Genomic DNA, 16,726 nt, shown 5'->3' with positions numbered 1-16,726 from the left:
ACACTCAAAGACCAATTACCTGTTGTGCAGTTGCTGGTGTCTCTAAGATTTCTGTCAATGTGTTCCCTGGTTGGTTCCGGATCACGTCAATTATCAGCTTTTTGGTCCTTACAAAACAGAGAAAGAAGAGACAGACTTTCAGACAGCAGTCCTGATGCACAAATATCTGCTTCTCTTGAGGGAGTGCACAAACACGTACAAAAATGAAGCTTCAAAGATAATCCCTTAAAGTAAAACAGTCCTGCAGAAATTCACTATGTCTGCTCTAAGTCTCCTGAAACTGCTCTAAGTCTACTGAAAGTTTGTGAATGCTTGATCATGGAAATCTGGGTTTTATATGCTTGATGTTGTAGGATAATACTGTCAGTAACATGGGCACAAGCATGTCATCAGATTCCTTATCTAAATACTTTTTCTTCTTTTTAGACTGAGACGACTTCTTATGAGCAAGAGGCACCAGAGCTGCTGGTACGGTGCGCTACTGTAGAGGGTGCAGGCATGATATCGAACATCCTCCTTTCCTTACTTTAATACCATTTAAACCTCTGAGCCTGTTGAATACATCATAAGCCTTCAGGAGCCAGACCAGCTGCTACCGTTCCTGTTCTGAGAAGTTACGAAACAGCTTCCAGGACAGGGGGAGCAGAAGTCGCGTGCGGGCTGCGGAGGCTTCAGCTGACGGCTGGCACGGCAGCCAGGAGGATGGTGTGCAAGAACCTCAGGTCTGGTGGGGGAACTAACACACTGGGGGCCTGGAGCCTTGTCTTCAGGTGGTAGAGAATACAAGAGCTGCTCAGCGAAAAGGTAAGAGCTGGAAAATTGGAAGTGCTAAAACCACATATCTTCTCATGCGTCCTTTATGGCATCCTAATAAAAGATCAGGCTATGTGATTATGTAAAAAGATGTTAACATCAAGGCAAATGGTCAAGTTGGCCCACTTTTACACAAGTGGGAACAGTAGTATCGGATATAGCTTCCCTTCCAAAACAAGGAAGCCTAAACAGAAGTTGCCTTAGATTATCAACAGGTCTATTGAGGTCTGAAGTGTCACTTTTATCACAGCTCTGTTGCTGTGTTTAACCTCAGTCCTTTCAAAGACATTTATGGTATCACGGGATGATGAATTTCTTCCTCAACTACAGGAGGAAATGTTCACACAGCATGAAAATGAAAATAAAACATTGTTCACGTTTTGAAGCATCTGGGCAACTGCTCCCAAATGACAGAGGAAACTCTCAAATCCCAAATATATTATTTTTGAAAATAGGAAAAAATCCAATAAACCATCTGTAAACATTATTTTTCTCATTTCTTATTTATTGCAAGTCTGTATGAGAAGCATGATCACAACCATTTCCTCTGGCCCATGACCCTGCACTGCCGGGGGTTTACGGGCTGTCTGGGAATGCACAGAAAACAGTCCACTGAGAGTCAAAGGTGGGCTCATGGCTAATCACAGCTGTGGGGAGATGGCACTGTTCCCAAGGTTGCTGGGGGGAGAGGGCCAAGGACTGCTTCCTCCCCACACACCCCCCTCCTCCAATCATCATTAGAAATGTATTAAATGGGAACATCGAGTTAAAAATAAAAGCTTTGAATGATTTTAAAAATGTAAGCACAGTGACTGTTTCTTATTTGAAATAATATTCTAGGAACTACTTATGATATATGCCTCCAGGAAACTCCCAGCTCGTCTCTTTCGAGAAGCTATCTGATGACCAGAATGGCTGGAGTCACTAAAGCCTGCCCTGACAGGGACAAAGAATGTTTATTTGCTCAGGAGTTGCTGGAGGACAAACAGCCCACACAGCCTCTTTCTCTTGGAATTCTACTCTGTGTCAGGCCTGTGGAATCCATTGCCAAAATTCTACCCCAGACATCTTACATATACGTCACCATCCAGCTTCATGACAGAGAACTCATTACCTCCCTCTGCAGTATGCCCATGGTTAAGGACATTGGGGTCAGACAGATCTCAGGTCGAATCACAGCTCCTGTTGCTTACAAGCTGTGTGGACTTGTGCAAATTACATAATCCCTATAGGTTTGTTTTTTTCATTTATATAATGGGAATCTCTCAGAGCACTGATGCGAGGACTGAATGAAAAGATGTACGTAAAGGCTTTCTCTGGGGTGTGACACATGGTATGCAGTCACAAGGTCTCTAAAGCCATGCTGCCCAAAATTGCAGCCACTGGCCACAGGTGGCAATTGGGCACTTGAACCATGGCTAGTCCAAACTGAGATGTGCTGTGTGCAACACACACCAGACTTTGAAGACTTAGCATGAAAAGAGAATGCACAATATCTCATTAACAATTTTTTACACTGATTACATATTAAAATGATAACATTTTTGATACGTTGGGTTAAATAAAATATATTGTTAGAATTAATTTTAATGCTTCTTTTAAAAAATGTGGCTTCTAGAAAATTTAAAATTACTTGTGTGGCTCACATTAAATTTCTTTTGGCAAATGCAGCATTGAAACATTCCATTCTTAAATGGGAAGCTCACTCTGAGAGGCTTGACTCCCAGTGATGTCCACTCACTGGATCTGTTCAGTCATAAGACTTCAGCACTGGGGGGACCTTCAGGGAACAGTGCAACCCCTGATTTTACAAACAAGGCAACTAAGACCTAAGAGGTTCAAGGGTTACACGAAGATCACTATTTTCTAGAGTTGCAGAAAACAAGTCAAATTCCCTTTCCACATCATCAGCCTCACAAATCTACAGAGAAGGTGTCCCCCATCTCCTCTCCTACCACCTTTCCTTTTTCTAAGCGAAACCCCTCAGTACCTTAAACCTCTTCACAACCAGATTTAAAGAGAGTTCATAGCCCTGCTCAGATTTCAGTGTACCAATGATCTCAAGGCGTGTCCCCTGCCCCACCCCAATGCAAACACAATATTCTAGATACGGTCTGACCAGCATAAGTCAACTGGTTAGAGTATTGGCCCCATGTTCAAACAATATGTAAGACAGGCTGACCAAACCAAGGACTCCGCCACCCTCCCTGAATGAGGAGGTCTCTAACTCTGAGGAAGAATTAAGAAAAAGGAAATACACCAGGGAGTTTACTCCTCTTAGCTGCGCTCACATCCCACTGTTGCTAAATGAGACCACATGGCGCTTGTAAACTGGTGTGGCCCCTCAGGCTTGGCCATTCCACTCATACAGCGTATGTTATTACTCTCTGACCATAGCATTCCTGGGCCTCTCCTTAGTCATCTGCCTTACAGTATGCCCAGGGTTGAAAAGGAATTCAAGTTTGTGGAAGCTACAGAACACTTCCAGTTGTTTAAAATCCTAATAATGTGATTATGCGTTTTTATCACTAGATCTCAAATATTACCTTAGCCATTTTGTGCTCATGCCAGTTTGAACCAAAACCAAGGATATCTTTCAGTTGGGATGATGGATGCCTAAACCGAATCATGTGATAGGAAAAAAATTCTTAAGAGATGACAACTTAAGCACTCAGGCAGCTAAGTATGGTTAAAAACCACAAACACCGCCTTCTACCTAAACACACACACTTTTGCAGGAAAATAAGCTTAATAAAGGCCATCAGGAGCACATATTTTAAGTTAAATCACAAGTTATGAGATTTACAATTGTATAGTTTTTTCTCATTTATAAGGTGTCAATGCGTGACTTCATTTGCTCATCGTGACCCTTCCTTCCCCCTCAATTTCCCCTCGTCTCCATTTGACGGATGTGGAAACTGTTGGTTGGGTGATTTGCTCAGAGTCCTATGGCTAATAAGGGACAGACTGAGGCTGTAATCCCAGTCTTCCCAGGACTCCTCAACCAGGCTCTTTTTGTTGGTTCTTTTACCACCACCTTGCTTGGTAGTATTGGCAAAGTGCCAACAGCTCAAACTGAGGCTCCCTATTCCATCAACACACAGGAGGGAAATGGAATGAAATGTTTCTTCCCACACCAATGTGTGTCTTCATGTCCCTCACATCTATCAGTCATTCCTTCCCTTTGGCCTGGAAAGATGCCGCAGCATTGGTTATGCAATAACCGCTCTGCTATCATTCTCATGATTTATTCCAAGATTCCTAAGAGTGCAAATAGCAATGACCTTGCCCTCAACGAGTTCTAAAACCCTGTGATCAAGAGTCTAGGCCCTGGAAGATTTAAGATGGTCTGAGTTTGAATCTATGCTCCACTTATTAGCTGTACTACCCAGGGAAGGATTTTTGCCTGTTCTGTGCCTAATTAACTCATATGTAAAATATAGGTAATAACCTCTGCCTCTTGGAGTTACTGAGAGTATTACATGACAAATTTTATACATGTATGTTATTATATTATATATAGGTTATTATCTACATATCTGTATCTATAGGACAGATCCTGGCAAATGGTAAGCACTACATAGGTGTTTGCTATTATAATCATCTTTATCCTTATCTAATTATTAACAATTATGAAACTAGGATGGTATTAAATTGATAACCATATGGATTAATAATGCCTCAAATTCTGCAACTGCAAGGACCCCCATGAAGAAGATTTACCTGTCACTGGAAAGCTAATGATTTTGTAATTAATCATAAGGGGGTATTTCTGAAAGTTAAAAACACAACAAGCAAGCAAGATAGTTTTTTGATAGAGAAAAGCCAGGTATTTTCATGTCCCAACTGCTATTCCCTGATTGTCTACTTTATAGCGACTTCTAAAAAGCTGATTGTCTGATTTTAGTTAAATTTGGTTTTCTAATGAAGAGTCTCAAGAACCATCTCATATGTTTGGGGTAGAAATTTGGTTTATTAGCTTGGAAAAAAGTCACCCCCATAAGAGTTTTCAAATCAACATGTCAAAGTGTATTTTAATGGAATATCAATGAAATATGCCATATGAATTTAAAGCATGTCAGTGACTAGCTACTTGCTTCTCATAATTTTAGACTTTAATGTCCTCACCTCAAAGTCTAAGACTAGATGGTCTTCAAGTTCCCTGTCAATGACACATAATTATCTGTTAGTATCATGAGTTTTAAATACATAGTTAAAGAAAGCATAATGTATTTGGAAGTAAGGCTTGCCTAACATCACAAAGCTAACTCTATTGAATCTTTGGGGAAATACTCGAAATCCACTTTCAGGGAAGGCTACTTGGTCAATTTTCATTTCAAATTGTTATCTGCATTGATCACTGAGCTATTTAGTGAGCAGTGACAATGGCGCAATAATGACGTATACCCGGAGGAAGGCTTTCTGAGACCCCAGGGGTCTACGAATGCAGTGAATTATCAAGTTTAGGAAAACACTGGCCCAATAGCCTTTTTTGCATAAAGGGAAAAGTTGAGCCTACAATTCACATGGAATTTTAAGGGACTCCACATAGCCAAAAGAATCTTGAAAAAATAACAAGTTGGAAGACATACTTTCCAATTTCAAAACTTACCATAAAGCTACAGTGATCAATGCAGTGTGGTACTAGCATGAAGACAGATACATAGATCAGTGGAATAGAATTGAGGGTGCAGAAAGTCACACATGTATGGTCAATTGGCTTTTGATAAGGGTGCCTAGACCATTCAGTGGAGAAAGAATAATCTCTTTAAGAAATGATGGTGGGACAACTGGACATCCACCTGCAGAAGCATGAAGCTGGACCCCTACCTAACACCATACACAAAAATTAGCTCAAAAGGGATTATAGACCCTAAATGTAAAAGCTAAAACTACAGAACTTTTAGAAGAAAACGTAGGAGTAAATCTTCATGACCTCGGATTGGGCAATGAATTCTTATATATAAGACCAAAAGCACAAGCAATAACAACAACAAAATAGATAAACTAGATAAAGTAGACTTCATCAAGTTAAAAAACTTTTGTGCAGAAAAGGATATTACCAACAGAATAAAAAGACAACCCACAGAAGGGGTGAAAATATTTGCAAATCATATGTCTGATAGGGGTCTTGTATCCAGACTATACAAAAAAACTCTCACAACTCTGCCACAAAAAGACAAACAATCCAATTAAAAAGTGGACAAAGGGGGCCGGCCCAGTGGTGTAGCGGTTAAGTTCTCCCCTCTCCTCTCCAGGGCTTCCGCAGCCCTGGGGTTCGCAGGTTCAGATCCTGGGTGCGGACAGATGCACTGCTTATCAAGCCATGCTGTGGTGGTATCCCATATAAAGTAGAGGAAGATGGGCACGGACGTTAGCCCAGGGCCAATCTTCCTCAGCAAAAAGAGGAGGATTGGCAACAGATGTTAGCTCAGGGCTAGTCTTCCTCACCAAAAAAAAAAATAAATAAATAAAAAGTGGACAAAGGACTTGAATAGATATTTCTACAAAGATATACAAATGGCTGACAAGCATATGGAAAGACACTCAACATTATTAATCATTGGGGAAAGGCAAATCAAAACCACAATGAGATGCCACTTCATACCCACTAGGATGGCTATAATAAAAAATGAAACAGAAAATAAGTGTTGGTGAAGATGTGGAAAAATTGAAACTCTCATATGTTGTTGGTGGGAAATATAAAATGGCGCAGCCACTGTGGAAAAAACGTTTGGCAGTTCCTCAAAAAGCTAAATATGGAATTACCATATGACCCAGCAATTCTATTCCAAGGTATATATCCAAAAGAACTGAAAACAGGTGTTCAAATAAAAACTTGTACACAAATGTTCATAGCCTTACTATTTACAAGAGCCAAAAGGTGGAAACAACCCAAATGTCCATGATAAACATGGTATATGCATACAATAGAATATTATTCAGCCAAAAACATTATGCTGAGTAAAAGAAGCCAGACTCAAAAGGCCACATATTATATGACTCCATTTATATGAAATATCCAGAATAGGCAAGGTCATAGAGACAGAAAGCAGATTAGTGGTTGTCAGAGACTGGGGAGCAGGGCCTGGAAAGATGCCCGGGGATATTGGGGAGTGACTGCTTAATGGATATGGGGTTTATTTTTGGGGTGATGAAAATGTTCTGGAACTAGATAGTAGTGATGGTTGCACAACATTCTGAATATACTAAATGCCACCGAATTGTACAGTTGACAAGGTTAAAATGGTAAATTTTAGGTTATATATATTTTACCACAATAAAAAGCTAAAAATAAAACCACTGGCCGGCTCTACTTGGTGTGGTGATTAAGGGAGTAGACAGGATTTGTTTCCAGCACACAGCAGGGAGCTGGGAGAGGGCCCCATGGTGGCTGAGGCAAGCAGGACAACGCATCAGGTTTCCCTGGCTAAGACACATCACTGCCTAACATGCCTGACTTTTCTGGTTTTTCTTTTAAAATGTGAATTCCAAAAATTCACAGAACTGTGGAGACTCATTCAGAAACAAGTATAAATATATATAAATGTATATGACATTCTGAGTATTTGATATTTTAGACCAGCCAAATTGTGATTTCCATTCTTTAATGCAGACATTTGAGTTGACTGCATTTAGGAAATGGTGTTCAAATAACAGACAAAACCAATTATGAAAACATTTCTTCCCAAAGCTTATGAGATCATAGGGTACTTGGCCTAATTTAATTTGCATGGCAGAACCACACAATCTGTATTCCCAGTGACCTTGATAATTGGCACCTGCTCAGAGGACCCAGGGAGGGGAGTCCACAGTTTTCCCCCTTTCCTCTGTTGCCCTGCCCTGAGCTGTCTCTCTGCAAGTTCAGTCTGACTTGGTCATCAGTAGTCTAAAGGAAGCGCCCTCAACTCTTCTGAGGCCAAGGTTGCGTACGAACCCTGCCCCTGGCCTCTGTCCTGGGAGGCAGGGACCCTTACCAGCTTGCTCACAGCTGTATCCTCAGCATCAAGCCCAGTGCTGTGGACAGAGTGGGCACTCAAATATGTGCTACGTGAACAAACGGAGCCTTAGATGACCTGAGGATAAAACAGACAAGCCTAATAGAAGCAGCACATACGGCAACAGCACACTCAGAAAGCCTTTTTTAGCCATTTTCATGGGTTAATGAATATCTGGGAAAAAACCAACTGGAAACGAGTACTGTCTGAAGCATGCCAGTGGCAGAAGAGAACGCTCTTGTCACAACTGAAAACCACCTCAGAACTCAGGACATGGAGCTTAGAAGTAACGTGTGAAGTATTATTTAAATATGTATTTATTCCTTTTGTCCCCATTTCCCAATTCCATCTCAACTGCACCCCAATATACAACTGTTTTAATACACATCCTTTTGTTTATATGAGTTCTTAGAAACTGTTGTTTGGTGAGCACGTGTTTTTGGTCTATGGTGTTTGATTTATGGTGTTGTGTCATGGATCTCAATCTTTCTTATTCTGTGTGTAAAGGACAGGTGTGGAATATCCACGAGGACTTGATGGAAGTATTAATTAAAAGTGTGAATATTTCATTTGAAGTCTTTGGGGGCAGGAAGTAAAGTATAAATAAAGTCAGAGCTGGTAAACGTATCCAGGCTCAGTTTAACAGGAAAGAAGGCCAATAAACCAGATGATATCATTATATCTTAACTTGTGTGTAGCTTCTACATCAACATCTTATGCCAGAAATTAAATTTGGTTCAGGGTATTAATATCCTCACTAATCTTTTGAACCACTTTGAAACAGATATTTCCCTCAGTTAGCTAAGAACTTTCACAGGTTGAGCTAATCACTTCATCTCTTAAAGGAAAGGAATCAGATTACTACATGGAAAACTACATGAAAAAACTAAAAAAGAATCAGATTACTACATGGAAAACTAAAAAACAAGACAGGCCTTATAAACTATTATAGTATTTAGTTCCCTCTTAAATTATAAAGAGTCTATTATGCTTTGTTTGGTCAGATGTTTGATGGATAACATATTTCAATATTCAGATATTTTAAAATGAATTACTTGGCAACTTAGCCTTACTTGAATTTGCACCATTTAAGATGCATCATTGGAGACATGTGCCCTTTAAGCCCGAAACTTACTTGATCATGAGGCTTTGGCCATCTACAGCTTCGCCATCCCCTAAGTCGTACTTGCTTGTCAAGTAAAGAGAAATCTCCGTCTTTGAGAGTTGATTTAGCGTATTTGCCTTGTTAGGGTCGTTGGGGTCAACAGCTCCCTCCCCTGTAGAAAAAAAGGATTGCTATACTTTCAGTTCACTCATTGTGATGGTGGCATCAACAAGGTAAGACACAGGTTCTGTGGGAAAGAAAGCCTCCGTATCTGGACAGGAGATCGTGGTCTTCATAAAAAACCACATTCCAATACACTTAAAGTGGCTTTTTAAATCTTTGATTCAAACTCGAAAGCAACATGGGACCTAGATATTCAAAACATGAAAAAATTCCTAGAAGAGAGAACTGTTAAAAGAAATCCTCAGAGAACACAGCAGGGAATTTCTAATAAATGTGGCTCTTTTCTTTCCTTATGATATATGTTGACAAATCCTTTCTGATATCTCTAGAACTTACCTTCAAGACTATCAAGTGGTTTTACAATCTAGGACACTATGAATTACAGCACCTCTAATGTAGGAAGGGGCTAGTGTAGTCATTATGTTTTAAGTAAGCTTAGTATCAAATTCCGGAAAAATTTTGATGTAGTATAGGAAAACCCAACTACCAACAAAACAAATGAACAAAAAACAGAGGATAAGGAGAAGGAACAGCTCTTACCAAGAAAAGATTCCACACTGGGCACCTCTCCCAGCAATTCCAACAGTTCATTCAGTAAGTCTTGTTTTTCAGGCGCAATCGCATCCTGGTGTTCCAAGAGGAGCTACACGCAGAAAGCAGCACGCACACAAAGATAAAAGTAAATTCTCAACCGCTGCCATAGTTACATAGTTCCCCTTCTAGGTTTTCACGATAATTCTCTTCTGCAATCATTTGAATCTTAAATAGAAGTCTGACATTTATTAGAGACCACAGAGAGATACAGTTTTACTTTTATCTTAGAGGGAAGTGTCTACTCTACATCAAGAAATTGTAGCTTGTGAAAGGCGTTCATAAAACCTCTTTCAGCAAGATCTTGCAAGATCTGCCAAGCGGCAGCCCTCTACCACCGAACCCCTGTGCTCCTCTCCACCTTTACAGAAAAAGTCAAAGTTGGGGGGAAAGAATCTAAAATGAGATAGAAGTCTCTTGGGTAATACTGGTAGCAAACTGGAAGGGCATTTCCATATCTCTTCAGAGAAAAAGAAATCACCACTATTAGCTATTTTAATCTGTCCGGCATTGAAGATCTTCCATGGGGAGGGATGGCATAAATGCCCACATGGTGCCTTGGCCTGAGACCTAGCTGTACCAGCTGGTTCTCCCTTCACATCCCAAAAAAGGATCAAAGGTGAGTAACCCAGCTGGGGCGTTTCATTGAGTCATACAGGAAATATTCTTAACTCTTGAGGAGCAGCAGCATTGGAGGGGAAAACCATGAAGGACAATACATCTGTTTTTGTTTCCATTTAGAATTAAATTAAAACAATGTTTCCAAAGTATGGGACTGGTATCTCTGGTGATAGGAAATATAATTTTAGTTGTTTTAAGTAACTATCTTATAAAACTCTGAATCACAATGATAAAATCAGTCTTTCCCACTTTCAATCTCTCTTTTTTTTAACAACAGTTTTATTGAGATAGAATTCACATATCCAATCCACTGATTTAAAATGTGCAATGCCAGGGGCTGGCCCGGTGGCGCAAGCGGTTAAGAGTCTGCGCTCCGCTGTGGCAGCCTGGGGTTTGCCGGTTCGGATCCCGGGCGCGCACTGACGCACTGCTTGTCAAGCCATGCTGTGGCAGCGTCCCATATAAAAAAGTGGAGGAAGATGGGCATGGATGTTAGCCCAGGGCCAGTCTTCCTCAGCAAAAAAAAAGAGGAGGATTGGCAAATGTTAGCTCAGGGCCAATCTTTCTCACAAAAAAATAAAAAATAAATAAAATGTACAATGCAATGGCTTTTAGTATATTCAAAGAATTGTGCAACCATCACCACAATCTACTATCAGAACATTTTCATCACACTAAAAGAAATTCTGTACCCATTAGCAGTCACTCTCCATTACCTCTTCCTCTTAGCCCCTAGAAACCATGAATCTACTTTCTGTCTCTATAGATTTAGTTGTTCTGGACGCTTCAAGTAAATGGAACCATGCAATTTGTGGCCTTTTGTGTCTGGCTTCTTTCACTTAGCATGATGTTTTCAAGGTTCCCCCATGTTGTAGCATGTATCAGCACTTCATTCCTCTTTATTGCTGCATAATATTCCACACTTCATTCATTCGGCTGTTGATGCACATCTGTTTCCACTTTTTGGCTCTTACGAATAATGATGCTATGAACATTCACGGAGAAGTTTTTGTGTGGACATGTTTGCATTTTTCTTAAGTACATACCCAGGAGTGGAATTGCTGCATCATATGGTAACTCTATATTTAACATTTAGGAATTGCCAACTGATTTCCAAAGTGGCTGTACCATTTTACATTTCTACCAGCAGTATGTGCGAGGTTCAATTATTTTAGATCCTTGCTAACATTGTTATTACCTGACTTTTTGATTCTAGCCATCCTAGTGGGTGTGAAGTGATACCTCATTGTGGTTTTGATTTCAATCCCTGATGACTAATGATGTCAAGCATCTTTTCGTGTGCTTATTGGCCATTTGTGTGTCTTCCTTGGAGAATATCTATTCAGATTATTTGCTCATTTAAAAAAATTTTTTATGTTTTTATTTTTAATTGTAGTAAAATACACATAACAAAATTTACCACCTTAACCACTTTTAAGTGTATAGTTCAGTCAAGTACATTCAGTGTTGTGTGACCAACCTCCAGAACTCTTTTCATCTTGCAAAACTGAAGCTCTATATCCATTAAAGATCAATTCTTTTTTTTTTTTTTAAAGATTTTATTTATTTTTTTTTTCCCTCCAAAGCCCCAGTAGATAGTTGTATGTCATAGCTGCACATCCTTCCAGTTGCTGTACGTGGGACGCGGCCTCAGCATGGCCGGAGAAGCGGCGCGTCGGTGCGCACCCGGGATCCGAACCAAGGCCGCTAAGCAGCGGAGCGCACGCACTTAACCGCCAAGCCACGGGGCCGGCCCAAAGATCAATTCTTCATTCTCCCTTCCCATCACCATACTACTTTCTGTTTCTCTGAATTTGATTACTCCAGGTACCTCATGTAAGTGGAATCATATAGTATTTGTCCTTTTACGACTGGCTTATTTCACTTAAATAATGTCCTCAAGGCTCATCTATGTTGTAGTACGTATCAGAATTTCCTTCCTTTTTTTTTTTTTTTTTGGTGAGGAAGATTAGCCCTGAGCTAACTGTTGCCAATCCTCCTCTTTTTGCTGAAGAAGATTGGCCCTGGGCTAACATCCGTGCCCATCTTCCTCTACTTTTATACATGGGACGCCTGCCACAGCATGGCTTGATAAGCAGTGCATAGGTCTGTGCCCGGGATCTGAACCTGCGAACCCCAGGCTGCCAAAGCAGAGCACACAAACTTAACCACTACACCACCGAGCTGGCCCCTTTCCTTCCTTTTTAAAGCTGAATAATATTCCACTGTATGTACCTACCACATTTTGTTGATCCAGTCACCCCTTGACAGACACGGGTTGCTTCCACCTTTTGGCTCTTGTGAATAACGCTGCTATGAACACCAGTGTACAACTTCAACTCTGCTTTCAATTCTTTTGAGTATATACCCAGAAATGGAATTGCTGGATCATGTGGTAATTCTATTTTTAATTTTTTGAGGAACTACCACACTGTTTTCCGTAGCAGCTGCACCATTGTCCATACCAACCAATAGTGTACAAGGGTTCCAATTTCTCCACATCCTTGGCAACATTTATTTTCTTCTTCTTTTTTTTTTTTTTTGGTAGAAGCCATCCTAATGGGTGTGAAATGGTATCTCACTGTGGTTTTGATTTGGATTTCAATCTGGAATCATTAGGGATGTTGAGCATCTTTTCATGTGCTTTTTGGCCCTTTGTGTATTTTCTTTGAATAAATGTCTATTCAAGTCCTTAGTTCAGTTTTCAATCAGGTTGTTTGTTGTTGTTGAGTTGTAGGAGTTCTTTACATATTCTGGGTATTAACCCCTTATCAGATATATGATTTGCAAATATTTTCTCCCATCCTGTAGGTTGCCTTTTCACTCTGTTGATTGTGCCCTTTGATGCACAGTTGTCCATTTTTAAAGTTATTCAGTTTTTTATCATTGAGTTGTAGGTTTTCTTTATATATTCCAAATACAAGTCCCTTAGATATATTATTAGCAATTATTTTCTCTCATTCTCATGGTTGTCTTTTCATTTTATTGATGGCGCTGTATGGCACAAAAGTTTTTAATTTGGATGAGGTTCAACTGCTTTCTTTGGCTGCTTGCGTGTTTAGTGTCATATCTAAGAAATCATTGCCTAATCCAAAGTCACAAAGATTTACTCCTATGTTTTCTTCTAAGAGTTTTACAGTTTTAGCTCTTACATTTAGGGCTCTGGTCCATTTTCAGTTCACTTTTGTGTAGGGTGGAAGGAAGGGGGCCAACTTCATTTTTGGCATGTGGATTTCCAGTTGTCCCAGCACCATTTGTCGAAAAGACTATTCTTTTTCCATTGAACTGTTTTAGCTTCTTGTAGAAAACAAATTGACCATAAATTTGAAGGTTTATTTCTAGACTCCCAGTTCTATCCCACTGCTCAGTATGTCTATCCTATGCCAGTACCACACTGCTTTGATTACTGCCTTTTCCATTCTCTTTTAATCTTTAAGATTAGTGAAGGAGAGTACCTGTTTAATGTTGCATTTTCCTTAACATTCCCTGACACTTGCTAACTGGGTTTTTAGGAAAGAGAGAGGAGGCCTCAGATGCATACCTTCAAGGAAGCAACTACATCCAACTACTCTGTTTTCATTTTATTTATTTACCTTTAAAGTTTCTGTTTATTGCAAGGCATGCTAGTTTTTTCCACTATGATTAGAGGTATAGAGGTATTTGTTTTAAAGCAAAGAAATATTCTTAAACAAAAAAAAGCAAGTGGATTTAAAGAAAGACACTATATAAATAATAGCGGTGATATAAAATATAGTGAAATCTGGACGAGTAGTACATATGACATTTGGGGGGAAGGTAAGCTAGAGATAAGAACAAATGAGCAAGATGGGTCAGTTTCTGCTCTCGTTCTCTGAAAAGACAGGACAGCTGTTTGGCTGCTGTCTCTGGAAAGGGGTGCTTTAGGCAGCCAGCTTCTACCCTTTATTCTGATAATTAAAGAATATAAAAATTTCCTGAAAAAGTCTCCTTAAAGAGCTTATTTTGACGTTCCACACGTTCCTTAGAGAACAAGGGGCAAGCACGTGACCACAGGCTTGGCAAGCGGTGCTGCTGCTGTGTTTGTGTCTGCACGCGGACACCTCCTCCTCGAGACAGACAGTAAACAGGACGGTCTCTGCTGTTCCCGTACTCCCACGTTACTGCATCTGCTTCCAACCCAACACATGAAGAAATTCCAAATCGGTCACAAGCCACGTTTCCCAGGATGGGATTCTGTTTTCAATCCTTGTTAACAAAAGGAGCAGACTATTTCTCCTTGAAGACCAACAGTCTAAATTAATACAGTAACATTTCCTCTCTGCTATCCTTGGGAAAGAATCTCTCACTCTAAAAGAGAACTCCTCACCACTTTTTCTGCGTGAGGATACTGCCCACAGCAAATGTGCAGCCAACATGTGGACATTTTTTTTGAGATAGAAGATCTACCACAAAAATAGACAGTTGAGTTGCTGCTCAAACATGAACGAGTCTACTTCCTCATTAGAAAATTACTTTTGCAAATGGTGTGTTGCTGGACATGTTTTGCGATTTTGGGTGTCTCTCTCTCTCTCTCTATATATATATAGACTTGTAGTAGCAGGTCCAAAACAATTCGTGAAATGGTTACCTTTTAAGAATCTAGATTTTTCAGAAAATAAGTTCCAATCTGTCTTACAAACAAACTCTCAATGCTTAGGCTCTCTTTTTACTTTAAATAACTGAAAGGCCATCTAAGGACCAGCCAACTGCCCTGATCCCTAGAGGCGCTTAATACATGCTAGCAGCTGACGGTGGTGATGGTTGCAGGCGAACCAGATGGTGACGTTATGACACGGCACAGACTGTGAAAGGGCCTGCTCCTAAGAAATGGGGGTTTCCAGAACAACAGAAGTGATTCTTTGCAGGTGGCTATCGTTGGGTGGGGGTGTTTATTTCCCCCATTTATTCTCTCTTTCTCTATGTCCAACAGGAGAAGAGAGAGAACATTCTCATTTTCCCAGAAAATTACTGGAAAAGCTGAGAGGATTCCTGAAAGGGGGAGAGACAAAGGGTGGGGGTCCAGGCAGTGTGGCCTTGGTGGGTGGGGAAAATACCAGGGCCTGTCCCTGCTCAGGGCCTACACTGCACACGCTCAATCTGACTTCTCAATGGATCAGATAAGAAGTAAACTTTTCTTGGGGCCGCCCCAGTGGCGCAAGCGGTTAAGTGCACGTGCTCCGCTGCGGCGGCCCGGGGTTCGCCAGTTCGGATCCTGGGCGCCCACCGACGCACCACTTGTCAGGCCATGCTTTGGCGGCATCCCGTATAAAGTGGAGGAAGATGGGCATGGATGTTACCCCAGGGCCAGTCTTCCTCAGCAAAAAAAAAAAAAAAAGAAGAAGTAAACTTTTCTTGTTTGGGAGAAGGAGTTTTATTAATATGTAAGAGTCAGGGAATAAATATACCATGTAAAAAGAAAATGTTCCTTGTTTGGGAAAATGAGTTTTATTAATTTATAAGAGTCAGGAATATATAATCGAAGGGTTCTTAGGATTAAGAATATGTAACAGCCCTCTGAACCGTGGGTCCCTGCTAAGACCCCCCTCCAACCCCACTTACTGAATGTGTGCTGATGATTTCTTCAATTGAAATATAAATGACTGGCTTGCTGACTGTCACCACATCTGTGTATTTATCCATATTAAACTTTTCTTCTGGCTCAGGGACATTACACGCTTCTTTGAAATATTTCCTAACAAAGGAAAAAAAAGTTTTCAGACAGAGTCAAATTTGTGAGTCAAATAGCTTTATCAAAATAGTGAGGGAATCTTGAAGGATGGTTGTGCTTTGTCCTCCACCCTAAACCTTGGGGGTTCTTGTTACAGCATCTTCTAGGCTGGCTCCTGACTGTGGAAGCCGAGACTGTGTTTCTGGACGTCGGACCCAGCTCCTCAGACAGGAAGGGAGAGAGCAGTAAAGGCCTCAGGCCCTGTCAGTGACTCAGTGTAATCAGATGATGGGCAGGTCATTAAAAAAAAAGTTATGGGGCCAGCCCAGTGGCGTAGTGGTTAGGTTCACACATTCTGCTTCGGTGGCCTGGGGTTCGCCGGTTCAGATCCTGGGTGCGGACATACTCACCACACATCAAGCCATGCTGAGGCAGCATCCCACATACAGCAACTAGAAGGATGTGCAACTGTGACACACAACTATCTACTGGGGCTTTGGGGAGAAAAAAGGAGGAAGATTGGCAACAGATGTTAGCGCAGGGCCAATCTTCCTCAAAAAAAAAGTTGTTTTTTTTAAAATGGCGCCTGAAATTTAAACAAAAATGTCAAGACTGATAATCCTTGATCTAAGACTCAAGTCTTTCTAGAGAAAACAATCAGAAAAGCAAATCATCAAATTTGCTACTTTAAACGGCACAAGCTCTCAGGAACCCTCAGAGCTTCTGTTA

At 40.7% G+C, this 16,726-nt stretch overlaps 1 protein-coding gene across 1 annotated transcript in view; it reads right to left on the bottom strand.

Annotated features, from left to right (window-relative positions):
* The window catches only part of IQGAP2 (IQ motif containing GTPase activating protein 2), a 261,521-nt gene that overhangs the window by 12,881 nt on the left and 231,914 nt on the right, over positions 1-16,726 (bottom strand). The window contains exons 28-31 of the mRNA XM_058565585.1: positions 15,889-16,021; positions 9,640-9,742; positions 8,947-9,088; positions 20-107 (exon numbers count right to left, since the gene is read on the bottom strand). Of these exons, the coding sequence (XP_058421568.1) occupies positions 20-107; positions 8,947-9,088; positions 9,640-9,742; positions 15,889-16,021 (466 nt within the window). The remainder of the gene's footprint in view (positions 1-19; positions 108-8,946; positions 9,089-9,639; positions 9,743-15,888; positions 16,022-16,726) is intronic.

Source organism: Diceros bicornis, chromosome 1 (assembly GCF_020826845.1).
Source record: "Diceros bicornis minor isolate mBicDic1 chromosome 1, mDicBic1.mat.cur, whole genome shotgun sequence".
NCBI lineage: Eukaryota > Metazoa > Chordata > Mammalia > Perissodactyla > Rhinocerotidae > Diceros > Diceros bicornis.
The sequence above is the reverse complement of the archived record's forward strand: the minus strand, read 5'-3'. Positions and strand labels throughout refer to the sequence as shown.